Here is a 23,497-nt window from a genome sequence, read left to right as displayed (position 1 = left end):
CACCAAGGTTCAGAGCTGATATTGGACAGTGATGATTCAGGAACTGGATTTCGGATGGTTATCTGACCTGGACCAGCGGGTTAGCAGCAGGCCGCAGGGCTTTAGCTTGGTTTATAACCGTGAAGCAAGACTTTAGATTTAACAATAATAAGATTGATAACCTCTTCGATGGCCGGTCGAAAAGTGTCTCCAAAATTATTATTACTTGACAAGAATTTACTAAATGGACGATTTTCAATTGGCATTTTAACACTGTTCATAATGGGCATTAGGCAAATCTTGGAGTGGATAACAATCTTCAACAATAATCAAGACAACAATTTCTAACACTCATCGTAATATGACAATATTCAACAATAGTCACACAACAATTTCTAATACTCATTGGCATATATATTGTTCAAGGGATAATTATCATAACATAGAAACAAAATAATAGAAAGGCAGACTACATTTGCTGAAATGATTATCACTATTATGACTACTCCAAATAAACATCTCATAAAGCACAACTTAAACACTACAAACCATTAGATGGCAGGAAGACTCCATGGTGGAATGTCAGACAAATTTTGTAAGAAAGTTAAAATCACAGCTTTGTCATTTTATAAGATACAAACATGGGAAAAACATTGATATTATACAGATTATGAGTTTAGTAATGTGAAAAAATCCAAAGTTAAGTCAAATATAGAGATTCAGTTATCCTAGTCTACTAGAAAACAAGGTACCCAGATCTACAAACAGTTTGTTTCAGGGCTGTCTAATTTACGACCCATTAGCATGATCTGGTTTGTGGATTCCACTGAGGCCTGGCTTTTGTTCTCCCGGCCAGTTTTATTGTCCGTATCTCTTATGGGGCTATCATGATGGAGCATTAGCATCCTCATGACAAACATTGTGAGCAAGGTAATCTTTGATATAAAGGTATTGGTAATCTCACTTCCTTGGGAGAGTGTAGAGAAGATGTCTCTAAGCCAGACATCCTGTCTCTCTACCTCTACCTGTGGACATTCCAGATGGTAAATAATTCTTAAAAGTTAGTCTGTTTTACAACTGCATTTGTCCTGAGAAATGCGGAGGGGAGAAGAGAAGGTCAGTTAGAGGCCAGTTCTGCTACACGTCTGCAGGGTGGATGGGATGGTCATCCTCAGGGTCATTCATTTGTACAGCAGGGTGTTGCTCTCCTCTAATAGTTGCAATATTATGGAGAACAACACATGCCACAGTGATGTCACATGCCCTCTCTAGGGTGACCCTGAGCTTACGCAAGCACTGGAACTGGGATTTGAGTATGCCTATGGCCATCTCAACCCGGGCTCCAGTCCTGCAGTGGGCCGCATTAAAACATTGTTGGGGCCCCGGCTCAGGGTAAGGGGTCAACAGAGTGGGCTGGCATTGATAGCCTCGATCCCCCAGTAGGTAGCCATCAAACACTCCTGTAATTATAGAGGACACATTTGAGTGCATTAAAAAGGGAGACAAAGAACATTTGTACAAAGTTTTAGCTTCCTTGGATGTGCAAATCTGTTGCTCAGACTACACTCCCAGTAAATCCGGGAGTCATGTCCAGAGCCGGGCCACTTGGCTTCTACATTTGTAATGATGTAGGCTGCATCACATATGATCTTCACAATGCAGAGAATGACATGAGTTACAGTGTATTGTAATGTATATATTTTCATCATTTTTAAGATGGTAGTCCATAAACCTGGACATTGATGCTGTTAAAGGATTTTTTGTTCACATAGTCCCCTTCGTTTTCTGCAGGCGCTGTAATAGGAATTGGTGTCCCATCTGTGCATCCTATCACATTTGGAAGCCCACATGCAAAATGACAGCTAATTAAGCTACTGAACCCACTCTGAGGTCACAGCAGAATGTATATCATAATTTAAAATAACAGGATATATGATTTCTACATCAGTCACCTGCAATCCTGTGGAATTCCTCTTTGATGTTTCTAAGAGGTTTGTGTCCGGGAAAAATCTACCATCATTGGTAACATGCGTTTCAGTGCGAGGATCACTTTCCTCACAGCTCTACACACTGTTGCCTTTCCGAAGTGCTCTGCATCCCCAATGTCATACAAAAAACTACCGCTTATGCGCTATGCTTAGAATTTGCTGTGATGTGAACGCACGTCTGCGGTGTGTGAAGTTGGTGATGTAGAATGCTATCAAAATAGATTATACCGTCTGATGAAAAGCGGTAGCGTTCCAACAGATATTCCTCTGGAAATAACAGGACATCTAATCTGGGTTAGAAGATTCTCTCGCGACGTAAAGCATTTTGAATCAGTTGGTTTTCGATATCAATCGGATTGGGAATGAACGGGCAATCCATGTCTAACAGCTTTCTTCGCAAGGGAGGAGACAGGTAGAAAGTCAGGGTTTCTTATAGTAAACCTGCCAGCAAGCAGGTTATGTTCACAGAGTCTGTTACCATGGTGAGTGACTCAGAGTTTGTTACCTCTCTTTCTGGAACAGAAAACTCAGAGTTTCCCTCATCTCAGGCTTAACTTACTCTGAGTTTTCACATAACCTGCTTTCTGGAATACCCCCCGTTCTTTCTTGAAGGGCATTTTTATGCTGTAATGTCCATGTTGAAGCTGTGCTGATTCATCCATGATCTTCAAGAACCTGATGTCTTCTCTTGACATTCCCTTTTCCACTGTTCTTCTTTCATTGAAGTCATGATTGTACTGGTTGTTTGACATTTCCTCCAGCTTACACACAGAAATCCTGTTGACGGCAGCCCCTGAGAATCCTGTGTTCAGTCTGTTATTCTCTCCGTCATGAAGGGGACCATTAACAACCCAACCAAGTACTGTTGTCACTGCATATAGGCCATTCCCTTGGCTGTTGACAACTTCCCAAGGTTCCAATACTTTGGGGGCGTTGGTTCCAATCAACATGTCAACTTCAGCATCTGTGCAGGGGATCTGAATGTCAGAGAGGTAAGGCCACTTTATTAGCTCTTCCTTTGTGACAATGTTGTTAGGGGTCACAGGCATTTTACTTTGAGTGAGAGCCTCTGGAAGACTGTAGAAATGGTTATTGTCCAGACTAGCCACTTCCAAACCATTCAACGCATTGGTGGGAACAACCCTTTCTTGTCCCTTGGTTCACAACAGGAAATTTGTTCTTTGCCCAGTTATGTTCAACCTGTGCATAAGATCCTCTGAACAGAATGTTACCATACTGCAAGGATCCAAAAACGCAAAGGTTTGTATTATTGTATCTCCCTTCCTGGATTTCACCTGGATTTGCAGAATGGACAAAATACTGTCCTTCCTTCCAGCCCCTGTATGACCACATGTTTCAGAAGAGGGGGGGTTAACATGTCCGGTTTCTTTGGAGTGTTTGCTTTCCCCACTGGTGCTTGGCTTTTAAGAAATATGAAGCACGGTAGGATGATTCTGGCCACACTCTTTGCAAGTTAGGTGCCTATTGCAATCCTTGCTCATGTGTCCACTACACAGGCAGCCAAAACAAATCCTTTTTTTCTTTTAGGAAGATAATTTTGTCCTGATGCTTCTTCCTCTTCAGCTTTGAACACTCCTCAATGTGTGTTACATGCACTTGAGTCCTTGTGACATACTTGTAAGTTGGTTTGTGACACTGCACCTGTTGTCAGGGGTTCATATGGATTTGCTGCAGGATTGAGACCTTTGGAAGTGATTTTTTGTCCTTTTTGCCTTTGCAGGTATGAATTCATTCCATCTGATGATGCTTTGGATCCAACTGAACATTCTGAAGCAGACTGTAAAACTGCCAGTTTTGCTGTAGAGGCAGCTAAATCTCAGCATCAAGTTCAAGCTGCCTCTGCTTTAATGTAGGTAGACGCTGTTGTGTGACCACTTTTGCTGCTGCTTTTACGGCTATGGGTGCTTTTCCTCTGGATGAACATCATCAACCACATCACCACTGTTTTCATTATTTTTTAACCATTCTTTTACACCATCAATGAAACCATTTTCAACCAACATTTTTGCAGCAAACCATGTATTTTGTCTCTCGCTTTCTTCAGCGGACATTAATGACACAAGGGAAACGTGCAATTCTTGCTTCTTCGCACAAAGAATTTTTTCCAGTGCCTATTTTACCTGCTTAACATTATTTTTATGCTGAAGAAAGCATATTAATCTACAGTGAAGAAAATAAAAAAAAATAAAGAAAAACCATTGAATGAGAAGGTGTGGCCCAACTTTTGACTGGTACTGTATGTACACACATTATCTATGTATAACTGTGTGTGAGACTCATTGTCAAGGAACTTGTTTAAATAAGTGTTGAAAAAAAAAAAAGAGTCTAGATATAAGTCAAAAATGCTCGACTTGAAGGTACCTGTAAACAAACTTACTTAACCTGTTTTCCTTTTAACGAATGAAAACCTTATAATGTATACAAATCAAAAAGTACATCAACTTATAAAGAAGCTTTGGAGAAATTAGAAATTCTTGCCATTTTTGTAATTGCAGCGCCCAATATACTGAAAAAATCAAAATCAGAGAACCACTTCAGCAAATTTGTTTTTATTTGGTTCATAAAGCATATCAGGGTAAGAGTACAATCATCTGACAGCCAGAAGGCAAAGTTAAATCAGTAAATTGACCTGGGGAATGGCTTTAATGTATACATGTAACATGTAACATCTAATATAGGTTAGATGAAGATTAAGGTTTCTTACTGAACACAATCTCTAAAAAACAAGCAAGGCAACATTTCTTCTGTAACAGAGTCAGCTCCAGAGATTTCAGTGAGGACAGGAAGCCTCCTTAGGTGCTCTTCTTCTCCTCAAACATGATGTTTGCTGTGGCTCTCTTGGCTGTGGACAAATTAGACACAAATGTCAGGTGTATTCACCAGAGTGGTGAGTATGACAGGACAGTTGTGCTACTGGAATTTGTGCTGTGGAAGTGTGCATCATGGAGGAAGTGTTCAGTTTACTTAAACAGGTAAACTGAACACTTCCTCCACGATCACCTGTTTTTTTAAAGTCAGTGTCTTGCACAATTGCCCACTAATTAAAAGAGGAGCACAACAGAAAACAGAGAATCATTTTAAACTCAGTATAAAACGAATAATTACAAATTAGAGCCTGTCTCTAATATAAAACAATTTCATATAAATGACTAGTTCTCACTGCAGTTAAGCTAAATAATTTTATTAAATTAATAAATTCCGGTGAATGTTATATGTGTGCTAAATCTTGCTTGCTAGCAAGTTTGTCACCTGACTATCAGTCTTTGGAAGTTTTGTGAGTGTCTTCTTTAAGAACCACTAAAACAGCTATAATCTATATCTTTATACCAATTTATTACATGTCATTTGCAACAATGTGAAAAGACATTGCACATAGTGATGAACGTACAGAGGACAATCAATCAAAACTTCAGCTCCCCTTTTCTTTGTGGAGCTTTATAGTGAGTTTCAGCTCATTGATTAGTTGTCTGGTCCACAACCTAACTGTTCTGATTCACTCTCATCACTCTCAAAGCATTGTTTTCAGCCATAGTAGGTAGCTGTTTTCAGGAAAAAGCTTTAAAAGCCCACTGTACACTACCTGCTCAGTGTCAAACAGAAGACAAACAGCTGGAGATTACCTGGTGAACATAATGGCTAAAGAGAAAAGAGATATTTCCCTCAGGACTTGGTAGACCAAAAATAGCAATAAAAAAGAGTGAATGTTGGCTAGAAACTCTTTACTAACATGTTCAACACATTAATTTCAAAAAGTTCATATTGTGATCTGATAAATAAATTCATACAAATAATAATATTTATTCAATTCACCATTTCTTAGTGCAGGTGTGTGTGTATGTGTGTGTGCACGCGTGCGCTGTGTCTGTAAACTTGGTGGGCATTATACTGGTAATTTCTCTGCATGAGAAATACAAGGTGCGGCGTGTGAGCGTGTGAATGGGTTGAAATGCATGTGTCTCACACCCAATGCATGGGACTTGAGACCCCTGCTGTTTTTATCTATAAACAATAACATTAAACATTAATACAAGAAAACTCCGTTTCTTATAGCTCTTATGCAGCTTTTCCAGAGTAATTTACCTGTCATGATGTTTCGTTTCATAGTGTCTTACATTACATTCTTTCATTACAGCCACACTGTCTCAGCACAGAAGACAAACAGCTTTGTCCTTCATATCTGCAAACATATACTCTGCCTCTCACCTGCCTTGAAAACCCCTGTTTTCAAAGTCCACCTTCTGTTTAGCCATTTTTCGGAGGAAAGGGTAGCTGAAAGTTGACCACAGGTAACTAGCTCCATCAGTCTGCTGATGAACAAGTGGGGCAGGGACTCTCACTTGCGGGCCTTTGATTGATGTGCCAACGCACTGGCAGTGCCTTGTGGGACATGTAGTACCAATGGTGCATGCAATATACCGGGGGGCCAGCTCTAATAATAATTATATATTATCATACAGGCCAAAGATAATTCTATTGTGGGCCGATTTTGGCTCACAGGCCTTGAGTTTGACATATGTGATGTACGGTGAACACTACACAAACCTGTTAATTTACTCACCCTCATCTTTGAACTTGTCAGCAGCTTCTGATGCCTTGTCCTTGAGGTTTTTCACCACATCATCAATCTTGGCTTCATTCTTGAGGAAGAACGGTCGAATGATGCGGTTATAAATCTGGACTGATCCATTAGAGGGAGTCGGAGCCATGCACCACACCAAGAAGGCACACTGGGAAAGAAGACAAGAGCTCTCTGATCACAACAGAACAAGACACAAACATTACAGTTACATCACAGGCTGCACTAGTGACACTATTCATACTGGTACAGAGAACCTGAGTGGACTGGTTACAGTGGGACAGAGAAGCTGAGTGGACTGTCACAGTCAGACAGACAGGCTGAGTATGACTTACAGTCTGAGTGGACTGTTATAGTGGGGCTGAGTGAACTGGTTATGGTGGGGGAGAGAGGCTGACTAGATTGTTTATAACGCAACAGAGAGGCTGAGTGGACTGATTATAGTCGGACATAGAGGCTGAGTGGACCGGTTAAAGTGGAATAGAGAGGCTGAGTGGACTGGTTAGTGTGGGAAACAGAGGCTGAGTGGACTAGTTAGTGTGGGACAAAGAGGCGGGGTGGACTGGTCACAGTGGGAGAGAGGTTCAGTGGATTGGCTATAGTGGGACAGAGAAAGTGGGCTGGTTGTAGTGAGATAGATAGGGCACGTGGACTGGTTACAATGGGACACAAAGGCAGAATGGACTCGTTAGTGTGGGAAAGAGGCTGAGTGGACTCGTTAGTGTGGGAGAGAGAGGCTGGGTGGAGTGGTTATAGTGGGACAGAGAACCTGACGGCACTGGTTACAGTAGGTCAGAGAGGCTGAGTGGATTGGTTACAGTGGGAGAGAGGATCAATGGACTGGCTAAAATTATTTCCTGCTGGCCTACAAAGAAGACACTTCTCCTGCTTGCTCCCTGCTTTGCTTCCATTTTTTTGCTGATATCCTTAGCCAGAAATAATACTGGTAAACCTACATCTCATAAGCCAGAAACCCTTTCTGACTGGGGATTACCAAGCATGCAACAATGGCAAAGACTGAAAGCCTCACCATGAATGACACATCTGTCAGAGAGCTAACAGACTTACTGCCAGGCATCCTCTCTACGTATCCAATTGACTGGAAAATTATTATTCATGTTGGATGTTTTGACATTCTGCAAAGGAAAACTGGCTCTGATGTCCTGAAAAAAGACTTTTGCCTGCTACTGGAGGAACTGATGGACTGTCAGTCAAATCATGTATTCATATCAGCACTGAATCTTTCAGCAGACTCCTTGACCTGAACATGGCTGACATCAGAATGCATCAATCACGTGATGAGATTCATTGACAATTTCAATATCTTTTGGAACTCTAAATAGCACTTTAGGCCTGAGGTACAGGTATATCCAAACATGCATCATGTTCTTGGTATGCTGTGCTAAAACAAGAATACACAGATGAGCATCATGGTCAGCCTGCACAGTCAGAGAGCCTCACCAGACCCTCTGCTTCACATCACCCAAGACCATTCAAAGCGCTTTTACAACTCAAGTCTGCATTCACCCATTGTGCACACATTCATACGGCACCTAAGCCACCTGCTCATTATGAGCGTTATCCACTCACACACCAATGGCACAGCATCAACAGTTTTGGGGTTCTGTATCTTTCCCAAGGATATTTTGGCATGTGGACTGCTGAGGCCAGGGATCAAACCACCAACCGATATAGCTCCTCAGCCATAGCTATCAATCAAGGAGCTACCACACTGAAGCTCAGTCAAATTGGTGAACTATTGAACAACAGTAACGACAGACATCATAGATTCAGATGTCTATCAGAAATTAGGCAGACATCATTCCAATCCCTTTTTTTTTTTTTTTATTAAGTGATGCAATACAGGACAAAACACGTGACATGAGACATGTGACATGACAGAAGCATCCAAATAACACAGTGAAGACACGGCAAAACAAAAAACAACAAACAAAACAGAGATGAGCAGGCACCAGTGGAGTATTTTCACATTGTATGTTGAGGGTGTTGAAGGGCAGTGTGAGTTTGTGTGTGCGTGCGTATATGCATTGCTTTTGTTTCATTATGATTTGACCGGCTTTGTGGCATAAGTGTGTGGAAGTGTGCGTGTGTTGAGAGATAGAAGATGAGAGATGGCTTGAAAGTAGTTGTGGTGGGCGGCGCCCGGCTGCTTGGGGCAGCGCCGGGCTGCTAGGGCGGCGCCCGGCTGCTAGACAACGAGCCAAACAAACCCATCCTCGGACTTAAAACTTTTCATTTTCCTTTTTCTTTCCCATCTCCCTCATTCCGTGTTTCTTTATCTTGACCGGATTACAACACCATTCGACCTGGACCACCTGGAACAATACATCAACAAGTTTTTCGACAGATTTTGCACTATGAACAAGGACAATACAAAATCGAGGATGACCGGCTTCATCCTCTAGCTCAGGTACAACACCATCTACTGCTCCAAAACCTCCATGCTGCAACGAGGTAGGCGATATTCTCTCTCACCATCGAACATAATCTTTCCGGACTCGACAACAGATTAGCGCTCATTGAAGTACTGCATAAGGAATTCCAGGCTCTACGCCAGAGCCTGGAATTCAGTCAGGAACAAATCAGCTCACTTACCAAGGAAAACCAATCACTCAACTAATCCGTCAACACACTCACCACCGAACTTACGTCTATCGCCGCCGACAATAAAGCCATGAGTGAAACGGTTCTGGACTTACAAGCATGCAGCATGAGGGAAAATCTTGTTTTCACTGGTATTCCCGAACACCCCACAGACGACCTGGAAAAATCAGTCAAGGACTTTATGATTCAACAACTCAAACTTCCCACTGAAACCGTGAACAACATCACGTTCCACCGTCTTCACCGTTTGGGTCAGAAAAACAACACTTCCAACTGTCCACGTCCAATCGTTGCCAAATTTGAACATTTCAAACAAAAACAACAAATCCAATGTCAGGGCAGGCAGCTTAAAGGAACTGGCTTCGGACTCAGTGATCAGTTCCCGAAAGAAATCATGCAACGACGCAAACAGTTATATCCCATTCGCAAACAAATGATGGCAGAAGGAAAGAAAGCAGTACTTTCAGTGGACAAACTCTACATAGATGGACAGCTGTTCCGTAAAAAAGACATAACCCCCTGGCTCTTCTAAACATACCGCTCAACACAATGTTATCCTTTTTTTTCTCTTCTCTCCTCTCCCTCTGAATCATTACACACACACACACACCGACATACACACACGCACACACGCACACACGCACACACACACACACACACACACACACACACACACACACACACACACACACACACACACACACACACACACACACACACACACACGCATAGTTTTCACTCTGCCCCCCCCAAATCTTTCACCACTCATTTCACCTCACTGTTATCATGAATTATCATGAATTCATCATTGCACCTATGTCTCACTGTATTCCACAGTATGTGCCCTGAACAACAACGGTCTCCCCCTGGCATTTTATTTTTTTTTGTTTGTTACCTTTATGTTTTTTCAATGTCTCGGCAGACCCTTCCACCTTTATTTGTGCTGTTATAGATGTATGTTGTCTCTGTTTCATGTTTTTTTGTTTGCGGGTCCTACCTCATCATGCACACACAGACACACACCAGCACACACATATGCTTACTTAAGCACACACGCACACACTTATATCAACATTAATTCCCGTTTCATAAAATGTCACCACTAAAATTTGTATCATGGAACATCCGTGGGATTGGTTCTCAGGCAAAAAGGATACAGATGTTCAATTATCTAACTAAACTACAAACAGACATATGTTCACTACAAGAAACTCATCTCTCCGATTCAGACCATCATAAATTAAAATCATCACAATTCCACCGAATATTCTCATCTTGTTATAATACCAAGCAAAGAGGGGTATCTATTCTAATTAACAACAAAATCTCATTTACCCATAACTCCACCATTACAGACCCGGAAGGTCGCTTCATCATCATTAACATTTCAATCAACAACAGCCCTATCACAATTGGTAACGTTTATGGCCCGAATACTGATGACCCATCCTTCTTTCATATTTTTTTTTCTTCCATCTCACTCAACTCAAACTGCCCAATCATAATAGAAGGTGATTTCAATACAGTTATCAATCCGTCAATTGACAGAAGCATCACCTCAAACAATAAATGTACCTGGCAATCCACAGAAACAATAAAACAGTTCATGAATGATTTTGGTCGTGGCGATAGTTGGCGGCTGCAACACCCAGCTGCAAGACAATATTCCTTCTTCTCACCGGTTCACCAATCATTCTCACGCATTGACTTCCCTCTCACCAGCAATTCAATTATATCCAATATATCAGACTCAATTATTCACCTTATTATTATCAGTGATCATGCCCCGGTAACATTTACATGGAACAGAATCAGCCCGCATAAACCTAACACTAGATGGCGCTTTAATACATCCCTTCTCAATGACTCAGAATTCGACAGTCTCATTAAAAGGGAGTGGGTATCCTTCCTAGAGATAAATGATTCCCCAAAGTCATCTCCGTCCATTCTTTGGGAAACCGGTAAAGCAGTTCTGAGAAGTATAATCATTTCATTTTCCGCTAATAAAAAAAAGAAAGAAAACCAAAAAATCAAGCAGCTCGAAAACATTAATGCATACAACCCAACAGAAACAACTCAGACTGAACTAAGAAAATATAAATTCCAAATGAATGAAATTATGAATAAGAAAACTCAATTCCTAATACACAGACTCCGGCAGGGACATTTTCACCACAATAATAAATCTGGTAAATACATGGCAAACCAAATTAAGCAACAAAAGGAAAAAACATTTATCTCCGTCATTAAGAACTCAGCAGGGAAGCTAACACATTCACCAGAAGAAATAAACAACATTTTGAAAGATTTTTATGCAAACTTATACTCGTCAGAAAATGACCCAGACCAACAAGACATTAACTCATTTTTCAACAGCATTGACCTCCCCCATCTTACTCAAGACCAAGCCGCTATACTTGACTCACCAATAACCGATAAAGAACTTTCTATTGCCCTCAAACTAATGCCAAATAACAAGTCACCAGGTCCTGATGGCTTCCCTGCTGAGTTCTATAAACACTTCTGGTCCATTTTAGCACCACTATTCCAGAAAGTAATAACCGAAGTAAAACAAAATTCAAGGTTCCCGGCAAGCATGAATACAGCGACAATTTCACTACTTCTAAAACCAAACAAAGATCCATCACTACCTGCCAGCTACCGCCCAATTTCTCTCCTCAACGTAGACATAAAAATCATTACAAAAACTCTAGCTCACAGAATGGAAAAATTAATCTCATCCATAATCCAACCTGACCAAACCGGGTTCATCAAGGGAAGATATTCATCTAATAACACATGCGTGCTCTTCAATCAATTTAATGGACTACTCACAACAACAAAGAGAAAGAACCATCATAATCACATTAGATGCAGAAAAGGCATTCGACAAAGTTAACTGGTTATTTCTCACCTCCACAATGCGAAAATTTGGCTTTGGGGAATCATTTATTAACTGGGTTAAAATTCTATACACCGCACCTTCAGCCACAGTAATTACAAATGGACTAACCTCACAACCTTTCACACTGCACAGAGGGGCTAGGCAAGGATGCCCATTCTCTCCCTCTCTGTTTACCATATTCGTCGAACCCCTTGCTGCAGCAATTTGCCAAAACATCAACATCCTTGGAATCAAAACACCGAACGCACATCATAAAATTAGTCTTTATGCCCCGACATACTGCTCTTCTTACAAAATCCTCATTCATCACTCCCGGAAACAATTAAACTCATAGAAACATTCTCCGACATCTCTAACTACTCTATAAATTGGCATAAATCTTCCATCCTCCCCTTGCAAAGTAACAGCTGGGATGTGGCAGCCCACACACCACCTATCCCGTTATGCACAAATCACATCACATACTTGGGTATCAATATTTCCCCCAGGCTGTCAGAGTTGTTCTGTCTTAACTATACCCCATTACTCAAAACAATAACTGATAACCTTCTCCGTTGGATGAACTTACCACTTTCACTTGTGGGTAGAATAGCAACAATCAAAATGACAATACTCCCCAAAATAAATTATCTTTTCGCCATGATTCCAACCCAACCCACCCTCTCTTGGTTCAGATCTCTTGATTCAATTATCACCAAATTCTATTGGAAAAACAAAACACCAAGAATCAAACTAACAACTCTACAAAAACCAAAATCACAAGCAGGTCTTGCAACACCGAATTTCTATCATTACTTTTTAGCAAATCAACTGCAATATATATTCAAATGGATCCACCCCCTTCAGTCAGACAATACATGGTTAGACATTGAGCAGACAGCTTGTAATAACATTACCATTTCAGATTTACCCTTTCTCAGTCAATCCATTAAACACCATCACTGTTTTAAAACATTAACCATATCAGCAACTCTGACAGCCTGGTGGAAATTCCATAAAGTCAAAACTCCACCCTGGCACCATCTACATTCACCCCTATATGGAATAACCCGGACTATCTCAGCAATAAGAAACCGCTTTACTTCAGGTCATGGTCAGAAAAAGGCATCACACACTTAAAACACATCTATCAAAATAACGTTATGGTCTCATTCACACACCTGGTCCAGGAGTACGGCATCGAGAGCAATCAATTTCTGGAATATCTACAGCTTAAATCATCGATTCAAGTTACACAGTCTACGGCTACCAATCTTGATCTACCTCCAACAAGCTTAAACTTAATTAATATCCACTCAACAAAAAAACTCCTATCCAAAATATATAAAATAATATCTCAGTCGATAAAACCATATCCATACCTACAATAAAATGGGAAAAAGATTTATCGATTGCTCCTGATGCCGGCTTTTGGAACCAATTTTGCAAAAACATTTACCTCATGACAAAGAATGCAAATTTACAACTAATACAATACAAAATACTCCACAGAATTCACTTCACTGGACAAAAAATGTTTAAAATGGGTTTCACATCAGAAATTTATACTAACTGCACTCAAAATAATCTGGACAATTACATACACGCCATCTGGCACTACACACACATTCAACAATTCTGGTTTGAGGTCACAAAGTCACTCTCTGCCTTCCTGGGCTGCCACATCCCCACTCTCTGTTTACTAGGGGATACATCAGCAACTAACCTATCCACATCAAACAACAAATTATTCCTCATAGCCCTAACTATCGCCAAGAAAACTATCCTCATGAACTGGAAATCAAAAAACAACACAAACATTACACGGAAAAATGGAAAAATACATGGAAAAATTTACTTATGGATCATATCTCTATGGAAAACTTACCTGCCCCCAACCAACACACTGCAATAGAGCCCCTCTCCATCTGGTCACCACTCATCACCTTTCTACAAACCTGATTCACTCATCCATTCAGTTAACCTGCGTCTTTTTTGCCTGAGAACCAACCACAATTTACGGCCACCTCATCAGATATGCGTGCATTCATGTAGACATGCACACACACACACACACACACACACACACACACACACACACACACACACACACACACACACACAGGGAAATGTAACTAATGACTAAATATTATTTCATAATAACTAGCTTATTACTATGATTACTCTTATTGTGGCAATGATTATTACTTTATTATAGTACTGCATTATGTGTATATGTATATATGTTTATATATGTGTGTGTGTGTGTGTGTGTGTGTGTGTGTATATCATTTATTTACCTATAAACTTATTCATTAATGATGGTGATGATTATGACTCAATAATGTTATTCTGACTAACATTTGAGAAAAGAAGGGATAAAAGAAACATGGGAAAAAGAACAAAAGAACATCTACTTATTTTACACAATTTCGCCCCCTTTATTATTACCATTACTGTTGTCATTCCAATCCCTTTAACATATTGGTGATCTTAAACTGCCAGTGGCATGGTCAAACACATCCTAGTAATCACAGACCATCTGGTACCTGTCTCGGTAATCTTAAAATTGTTTTTGTTCTTCTATCACAGAATCCCTAGAGCTTTTTTTTAATGTCAAATCATTGGCTAACAAATCCTTTTTAGTTGTAACCTGCCTGTTGCAGTACCTCCGTTGTTTACGTTTGTTTTTTCTTCATTTTGTGTGTTTTTTTCCATTCTTTTTAATTCAGTCTCTTAACTGTGCTTTTGGAAACGTGAGTTCCTTGGCAAATAAGGCAGACAAGCTTGTCACACTGGTTAAGACTCTGTTGGTAATACTGACAGTGCAACCTAATTGTCAGGCAGAGCTCTGTCTTCCCTTTTTTCCCCGTGTTTCCCTGCGTTTTCCTTGCCCCCTTGTGGTCTGGTCTGTCTTCCCCTGTCTGTCTAGGACCATGCAGTTAGGCTGCACCTGTCAGTCAAGCTCCACCTGCCTGCCTCCTCTCACACCTGCAGATCATCAGCTCATCACCACCTAATCAGCAGCTGCATTTAACCCCAGCTTTTCCCTCCAGTATTCGTCAGATCGTCTGCTTACCTCACTGACCTGTGTTTTGTCTTCCCTCTTCCAGGAGCCTTTGCCCTGTGGATAAGCCCTCAGCCCAGCCCAGCCTCGGTCGTGAGAGGAGTTGGAGCTTCATCTGAACAGAGTATTTTTTGTGCTCTCGCCCTAAGTTTTTTCCCATTTTGGAGGACACCTTTAGTTGAACTGTGCAGAGTGTTTTTGTGCTCTCGCTTTTCGTTTGCCCGTTTTTGTGGACACCTTTGGTTAATAAACATTCTGTTGATTTCTACCAGCCTTAGTCCTGTGTTCTCTCTTAGCCATCCCTGTGAGTTCGCCTTCCTCTGGTCTCGGCGTGTGCTTACTCTTAACACTAATGGCCTTCTCTGAGTCGTGGCTTCACTCAGACATCCCTGACCGGAGTGTGGAGGTACCCAGCTTCAGCTTCAGCTGTGGGGGCAGTGGCTTGGAGTGGTAAAAAGAAGCGAGGAGGGATGAGAAGTGGTGTAATCCTGGACATGTTACCATTAAGGGACTTTTCTGTAGCCTGGACATTGAGTTGCTAGCTGTGGGGATTATTTGCCTTGGGAGTTCATGTCCGCCATCACGATCACTTTATACATCTCTCCAAAGGCTGACGGGGAAGCAGCGTGTGTCGTCAACCACTCCACCGTAGCGGAGCTACAAACGCAGCAACCAAAAGCATTTGTAGTCACTAGGGACTTTAATCACAATACTTTGGAGAAAACTCTGCCAACATTCCACCAGTTTATTAACTGTCCCACCAGAGACAACACCACACTAGACCCACTTTATGCTAACGCAAAGGATGCATACAGTGTCACAGCCCTTCCCCCCTATGCAGAGCTGATCACAGCCTGGTGTTGTTAGCACCACAGTATGTCCCTCTTGCCCAGAGGCAGCTTGTGTCCACAAGGACAGTGAGGAGGTGGACTCAGAAGGCTAATGAGTCAATGCAGGACTACTTTGAGACAACAGACTGGAATGTGTTGGAGGGAGGACATCAGCCTGACAGAGTGTATCACAGAGTACATCAAATTCTGTGAACAGACCATGAACCTGGACTGTGCGCTGCTTTTCCAACAACAGCCCTGGATCACCAGTGAACTGAAAAGTCTGCTAAACAGGAAGAAACAAGATTTCAGGTCAGGGGATGAGAAAGAACTGAGGAGTGTTCAGCACGAGCTGAGGAAGAAGCTGAGGCAGAGCAGAGATGCCTACAGGAGGAAGCTGGAGGCTAAAATCCAGCAGAACAGAGGGGAGGGTGTGTGGACAGGAATGAAGGAATTCCTATGAATGATCACAGGGCTCAAGGCAAGAGACAGACCAGCAGCCAGCAGCTTTGAGAGGGCCAATGAGCTAAACCACTTTTTCAACAGGTTTAGCTCATAGCTCACACTGGCCTTGCATTCCCGCACCCCTTCACACCTCACCATTATCCACAATGGCCTCCATAACCCCCCTCTGCTCAAGCTTTCTCCTTCCCTTGCTGCAGCCCTGTGGAGATCACTTTGTTTGATTTCTCTAGTGCATTTAATACTATAATTGCCTTACTGACTACCTGACAGACAGACCACAGTTTGTTCTACTGGGCAATGTTCTGTCTGAGACCGTGGAAAATAGTACAGGAGCACCACAGGGGACTGTTTGGGCTCCTTTTCTCTAGACGGTCATGTGATGCATCTTGTCACCCACCGCATACCTCCAGTGACACTGAATTTTCCTGATTCACACACTGAGTTAATAACTCTCCAATGTTTGACTCTGCCCAACATCCTCTCATCTTGGGTTATCCCTGGTTAACCAAAGATAACCCCCATACTGATTGGCTGTCCAGCAAGATACTCTCATGGGGGGAACTGTAAGACGTGGTGCTTCCTGGCCTCACCGTCTTCCAGCACTAGGGGGGTGCCCAAGTCACAGGAGGAGATCAACGAGGGGGAGTTTCCTGGTCTGTCAGCCGTAAAGATCTTTACTAAACTTGACCTATGCAATGCTTATCATTTGGTCTGCATCAGGGAGAGGGATGAGTGGAAGAATATTTAGTGATGCCTTTCGGACTAACTAGTGCTCCTACTGTGTTTCGGTCTCTTGTCAATGAGGTCCTTCGCGAATGCCTGAATAAGTTTATATTTGTAAATCTTGACGATGTTTTGATTTTACGCCTAATCCCGCAACTTATGAGGGACATGTTAGACAGGTGCTTGAACTGCTCTTGCAAAATCAACTATTTGTGAAAGCTGAAAAATGTGAATTCCATGTTTCCACTGTTTCATTTTTGGGATTTGTGGTGTCTGAGGGGAGGGTTGGCATGGATCCTAAGAAGGTCAGGGCCGTCCAGGAGTGGCCTACTCCCACGTCCAGACAAGAAGTCCAACGGTTCCTCTGGTTTGCAAATTTCTAAGTTTGTATGCAACTTCAGCCACATTGCTTCTCCCTTGCATGCTCTAACCTCTTCTAAGGTGCAGTTCCTTTGGTCTCCTCAGGCAGAATCTGCCTTCAAGAAACTCAAGACTAGCTTAGTCTTCGCTCCCATGTTGATCCTTCCTGACCCCAAGTGGTGGTTCATGGTGGAGGTGGACGCCTCCGACCTGGGCGCAGGGGCAGTACTCTCACAGCGGGCTGAGAGGGACGACAAGCTCCGCCCTTGTCCGTTCTTGTCTCACAGGTTTTCCCCCGCTGACAGGAACTATGATGTGGGGGACTGTGAACTGTTGGCCATTAAGTTGGCCTTGGAGGAGTGGAGGCACTGGTTGAAGGGGACAGAACAACCTTTTCTGGTCTGGACCGACCACAAGAATGTAGAGTACATCAGGTCAGCAAAGAGACTCAACCCTCGGCAGGCTAGGTGGGCTCTTTTTTTTTCAAGATTTAATTTCATTAAACCCAGAACTCTGGCCTGGGTCTGTGAGAGGTTTTGGTGGTGGAATGAGGAATGATGTCAAGGAGTATGTGGAGGCCTGCCCTACCTGTGAAAAGAATAAGAGCAAGAACGCCCCCAGTGCTGGACTTCTTCAGCCTCTTCCTGTGCCACGGCGGCCGTGGTTGGACATCTCACTCGATTTTGTGACCGGGCTGCCCCAATCAGAGGGTAACACTGTTGTACTGACAATAGTGGACCGGTTATCCAAGATGGAACGGTTCATACCCTTACCTAAGATTACCTCCGCCAAGGAAATGGTGGAGGTGCTCATCCATCAATCAATCAATCAATCAATCAATCAATCAATCAATCAATCAATCAATCAATCAATATCCTTTATTTAACCAGGTAAAAGACTCATTGAGATTAAAATCTCTTTTTCAAGAGTGACCTGGCCAAGAGGGCAGCGAGGACAAAGTTACAACAATACATACAACAACAACAGCAATCACACACTATAGTTAGAAACAGAAAGTACTTACAACATACTTACAGCATGCGACAGGTCAAAATAATTTCGGCAATAATTTCATTTCGGCAGTAAAAAAATTTTGAAACAAGTACATTGCCCAACAGAACTGGCTTCTCTGTCCTTTAAAATGGACTGAAATTCCCCCAAAGTGATCAGTTCAGGTAGCCTCAGATCCTTCTGTAAGTCATTCCATGACCAGGGAGCAGCATATCTGAAGGCTTTTTTACCAAGATCTGTGTTGGTTCTAGGAACCAACATGCGGAGGACGTCCTGTGAGCGAAGGCTGTACTGACTAGAATCTCTACACATATAGGAACACAAATAGGTGGGAACCAGCCCGAGAAGAGATTTATATATAAAAACCATCCATCGAGAGAATCTGCAGACAGACAAAGATGGACAGTTTGCCGTTGCGTACAAAGTGCAGTGGTGGACAAGATTGCCACAACCAGTCATAAAACGTAAAGTACAGTGATATACAGTATCCAGTTTTTTCAAGTAAGTCTCAGGTGCATTCATAAAAAGCAAGTCTCCATAATCTAGAAAAGGAATGAAAGTGGTCAGGATCAAGCATTTTCTAATTTTTGTAAGGAAAAACAGGACTTGTTTCTAAAGCAATTTGATTTTAAGTTTAGACACAAGTTTTTCTATGTGTGAATTAAAAGACAAGTTCTCATCATTAACAATTCCCAATTACTTATATGTCGTGACCATTTCAAGCTCAATTCCACGAGCAGTTGATATTTTTGGAATATTCAATGGCAGTTGTTTACCATTTGAGAAAAACATCACCTTAGATTTATCTGCATTTAGCACTAGTTTAAGCTAAGTCAGCTGGGATTGAACAACATTGAAAGCTGACTGCAAGAGCTCAAGGGGTTTGCGCTACAACGGGGGATGAACAATATATGACCGCATCATCTGCATAAAAATGAAACACAACATCCAATACATCATCACAGAGATTGTTTACAAAAATGGAAAACAACAACGGACCTAATATGGAACCCTGAGGCACGCCCCTTAGGAAAGACGACGAGGACCCAGCAAACTGGACACATAGAGTTCTATCAGACAGGTAGTTTAAAAACCACTTTACAGCATGCTGAGATAGGCCAATCCTGTGCAGTCTATCTGCCAAAATGATATGATCAACCATCGTTCACTGTTGTTCACAAGTTGTTCACTGACAAACTTTTCAAGAACTTTAGCTAGGACACATAATTTGGAGATGGGTCTATAGCTATTAACTGCTGTGGGATCACCTCCTTTCAACAAAGGTAAAACAAAGACAGATTTCCATATGTTAGGAATCTCATTACTGGACAAGGAAAGATTAAAAATAAGAGGTTCTGCAATAAAATCAGCGGCTGATCTCAAAAAGAAGGGCTCAGGTTTGTCAGGACCCGCAGATTAACCAGGATCCACTTGTTTTAAGGCTCTCTTGACCTCAAACACATCAAGAGAAGTAAAATTGAATGTATAAGCCATGGGAGTATGAAGGGGTGGCAACGTGCAAACCTTCTGGTCATTCGGCTGATTCGGATGTGGAGATAAGGAGTCAAATAAAGAACCTGAAGAAATAAAATGTTCATTAAAACAATTGAGTGTGGCTGATTTATCAGTTAGACTACATGAGTCATTCACAATACAAGTTGGCAGCTCATTTGTGTTTTTATTCCCATAAGATGCTTTTATGACTTTCCAAAATTTCTTGGGATCATTTAAACTACTGGTGGTTTTGGCAAGATAAAACTCAGACTTTGCCTTCTTGACAAGAGAGGTAAAGTGATTTCGGAGCTGCCTAAAAACCAGCCAGTCAGCCTGGGATTTGGTATTTCTGACCTTAGCCCAGGCAGTATCCCTTTCTTTTAGTAGAATGGACAGCTCTGGAGAAAACCAAGGATTATTTCTACCTTTCACTGAATTTACGGAAAGGAGCGTGTTTGTTTCTAATGTTGGTAAACACATCATGAAAATATTTCCAAGCCAGCTCCACATCAGTTATATGAGTGATCCTGGACCAATCAAAGAGCCATAAATCATGATGAAAAGCTTGCTCACAAAAATGTTTAAAATCACATTTAAAAATGATTTGTGGCCTAACTTTTGGTAGCTTAGCTTGCCTGACAGTGGCGATAACATGGTGATCACTCAAATCATTTGCAAAAATACCAATATCAGAGTATTTATGAGGAGCGTTTGTTAAGAAAAGATCAAGAAGGGAAGATTTCTCTGGGCATTTAAGATTCGGACGGGTTGGACCGCTAATTAGCTGCGTGAGATTAAAAGAGTCACAGGTTGAATTAAAACCATCAGAGACAGATGACAACCAATCCCAAGTCAAGTCCACAATAAGAAGAATCTCATTGAAATTTAAGGTTGATAGTAGGGATGCACATTTAAAATTTTTTTTATGACCGTTAACCGACGCCCGTTAACGATTAATAACCGTTAACCGATAAGATTTAAATGCCCTTACATGCTGCCATTCCGACATTCCGTCATTCCGACATACCACCATTTAGACATATCACCATCCCAAAATACCGCTATTCCGACACACAAATGTCCCACCATTCCGACAAGGCTTTCCATGTAAGGAAAGGTTGGAATCAGAGAGTCACTGACTCTGCGCTGTCCGGTGCTGAACTGCAGATTTACAATAACGGCAAATAGTTAGATTACTCATCTAAAATGTAAAAAAAAAAGCTACAAGATTTAGATAATTAACAGTACTGTAGGCTTCAATCGTCTCCTATTGCTTTTTAAATTATGTCGAGAGCGAGCGTGCTGGTGATTTCTTTGTGTGTTCTGATTCATGTCCAAAATAAAGTTTTAGCCTCTGAAATCAGATTTTTAAACAGTTCTGATGGAGCTCAATGTTTATCTGGATGATGCGGCTTCATTCCGAACCATTTTACTGTAACCTGGACGACACGCGGCGTGTCTGGAGATAAAAAAATAATATTCAATGTAACGTGTGTTTTGTGCGTAATTGCGCACAATAAGCTGGTGCTTCGGAAGTTGCATTTGGTCCTGTTTGGCCTCCAGTGCCTTGCATGCAGGTGTGCTGTGGCTGAAGTGCCTGACAAGCCGCCCCGCTGCAACAATAACACGCACAAACACATTAAATCCGTCATTTACCACCAGCTGCAGTGTATATGCAAAACAGGGGATCGAGTCCCAGCTGACCCTTCCGGGAGAGTTGGCTGTCACCATGTTGCACGCGTTGTCGTGGACGCATGTGGACACTTTCCCACTAAGTCGCCACGTCTCCACTGCATCAACCAGTTTAGCTGTGAGGTTATCAGCTGTGTGTCTACCTGGCATGCTCTGCGTTAACAAGACAGCTCTCTGTTGTGAGCGCGGTCCAGCAGTCCGTTGTAATAGCCACGAACTTAAGAACTCGACACGCCCCCATGAGTTGATTGACTTACATAGCTAAAAAACAATATTGACCGTTAGTATTAATCGGTTAACATTCCTGTTATCGGTTAACGGTTTAACAGTTAACCATGTGCATCCCTAGTTGATAGTTAATTGTTCAATGACAATAAGGCCTCACTGCTTGCTGAGGGGGGTCTGTAGCAACCTACAATAGTAATAAAATGGTCCTTAAGGAGTTCCAATTTAAGGGCAAGGAATTCAAATTGTTTGCTGCGAGTTACAGATAATAGAAGAGCAGCATTAAATTTATGTTTTATATATATTGCAATTCCACCACCTTTTCTAGGATGGTCACAACAAAAAACATTATAGCCCTTGATTGCAATATCTTTATCTGTGATGGATTTCTTAAGCCATGTTTCAGACAGTATCAGTAGGTTTAGCCCAGATCTTTACTAGATCCAGTTTGGGAAGTAGACTTCTAATATTTAAGTGAATAATGCCAAGTCCAGATCTGGATTTAAAATCACTAGGGGTACTCAAGCACTTAAGATCTGGACCAGGGTTAGGTTGAACATTACCTGACAGTAAGAGCAAAAGAACAATAAAACTTCTCTTTTTCACCAGCATTGATGAAGGTGCTGAATGAATATACCTAACCCATGGTCTACTTGCTGGATAAGAACAGAAAGACAACAACCAATCATAAGGACTAAAAAGATAAGTAAAATAAGGTACAGTCAGTTTTTCAGTTGGTAAGATCCAGTTAGGAAAGTATCTGCGAGAATCAAGTTCATAGTTTGTGCCTTTTTGAGAGACTAAAATATGATGATGCACATTATAGTCTCCATAGCTCTGTAACGGGTGCAGCACAGCCAAAAAATAAAACAGGAGAGTTGCTGGAAGAAGCATGCTGATTCCCATGCAGCACAGAACAGGAATATCCGAGTTTTTATTCAATCCTGAACCAGACAATGACGTTGTATGACATCGCATGTAAACAGGAACTGAGACCCAGTGAAGCCGCACTGTGAATAAAATACGTTAAAATCAGGACTCGCCTCGGTCTTAAACAATCGGAAAGCAATTTCCAGCACCAGAATCAGAAGAAAGAAGCACTTTCCTTTCTCGTGTGAGGATTATGCTCATCAACATCTCTCAGAATGTCAGCATTGCTTCACCGGGAGGCAAGCAGGCTTCCTGGTCCAGGCAGATGGGTCGATGCGGCGGTCTTCCAAAGTCAGTGACGAAGTAAGCCACACTTCAATCCATAGCGGATTAAAAGGAAGTGTATACAGTGACATCGGGAGTCATGGCAACTTTAATTACTGCGACTAGCCAGACCCATCTTGTAGCAATTTCTGAGGTTGTCAATCAAATGGATAAGATGATCAGCAATGTAAGCCGAAGTGCAGGGCGAAGGACTTGCGAAAGTTACCGGCATGTTGTTTTGTTCGGTGTCTTGACTTCCCCGTGTGTGTGATTGTTCATTGTCTTCACCTGTCAGTCTCTGGTCTGCTCTGTGGGTCCCCAGTTTGTCAGTCTGAGTTCTGACACTACCAGTCTGTTGTCGCC

The 23,497-nt window shown here is 41.9% G+C and overlaps 1 protein-coding gene across 1 annotated transcript in view; it reads right to left on the bottom strand.

Moving 5' to 3' along the window:
* Positions 1-3,698: 3,698 nt before the first annotated feature.
* reep5 (receptor accessory protein 5) overlaps positions 3,699-23,497 on the bottom strand; it is a 53,167-nt gene continuing 33,368 nt past the window's right edge. Inside the window, exons 4-5 of the mRNA XM_070988493.1 lie at positions 6,547-6,715; positions 3,699-4,830 (exon numbers count right to left, since the gene is read on the bottom strand). Coding sequence (XP_070844594.1) covers positions 4,781-4,830; positions 6,547-6,715 — 219 coding nt within the window. The 3' untranslated portion in view covers positions 3,699-4,780. The remainder of the gene's footprint in view (positions 4,831-6,546; positions 6,716-23,497) is intronic.

This window comes from Chaetodon trifascialis, chromosome 20 (assembly GCF_039877785.1).
Source record: "Chaetodon trifascialis isolate fChaTrf1 chromosome 20, fChaTrf1.hap1, whole genome shotgun sequence".
Taxonomy (NCBI): Eukaryota; Metazoa; Chordata; class Actinopteri; order Chaetodontiformes; family Chaetodontidae; genus Chaetodon; species Chaetodon trifascialis.
This window is presented reverse-complemented; position numbering and strand designations above follow the sequence as displayed.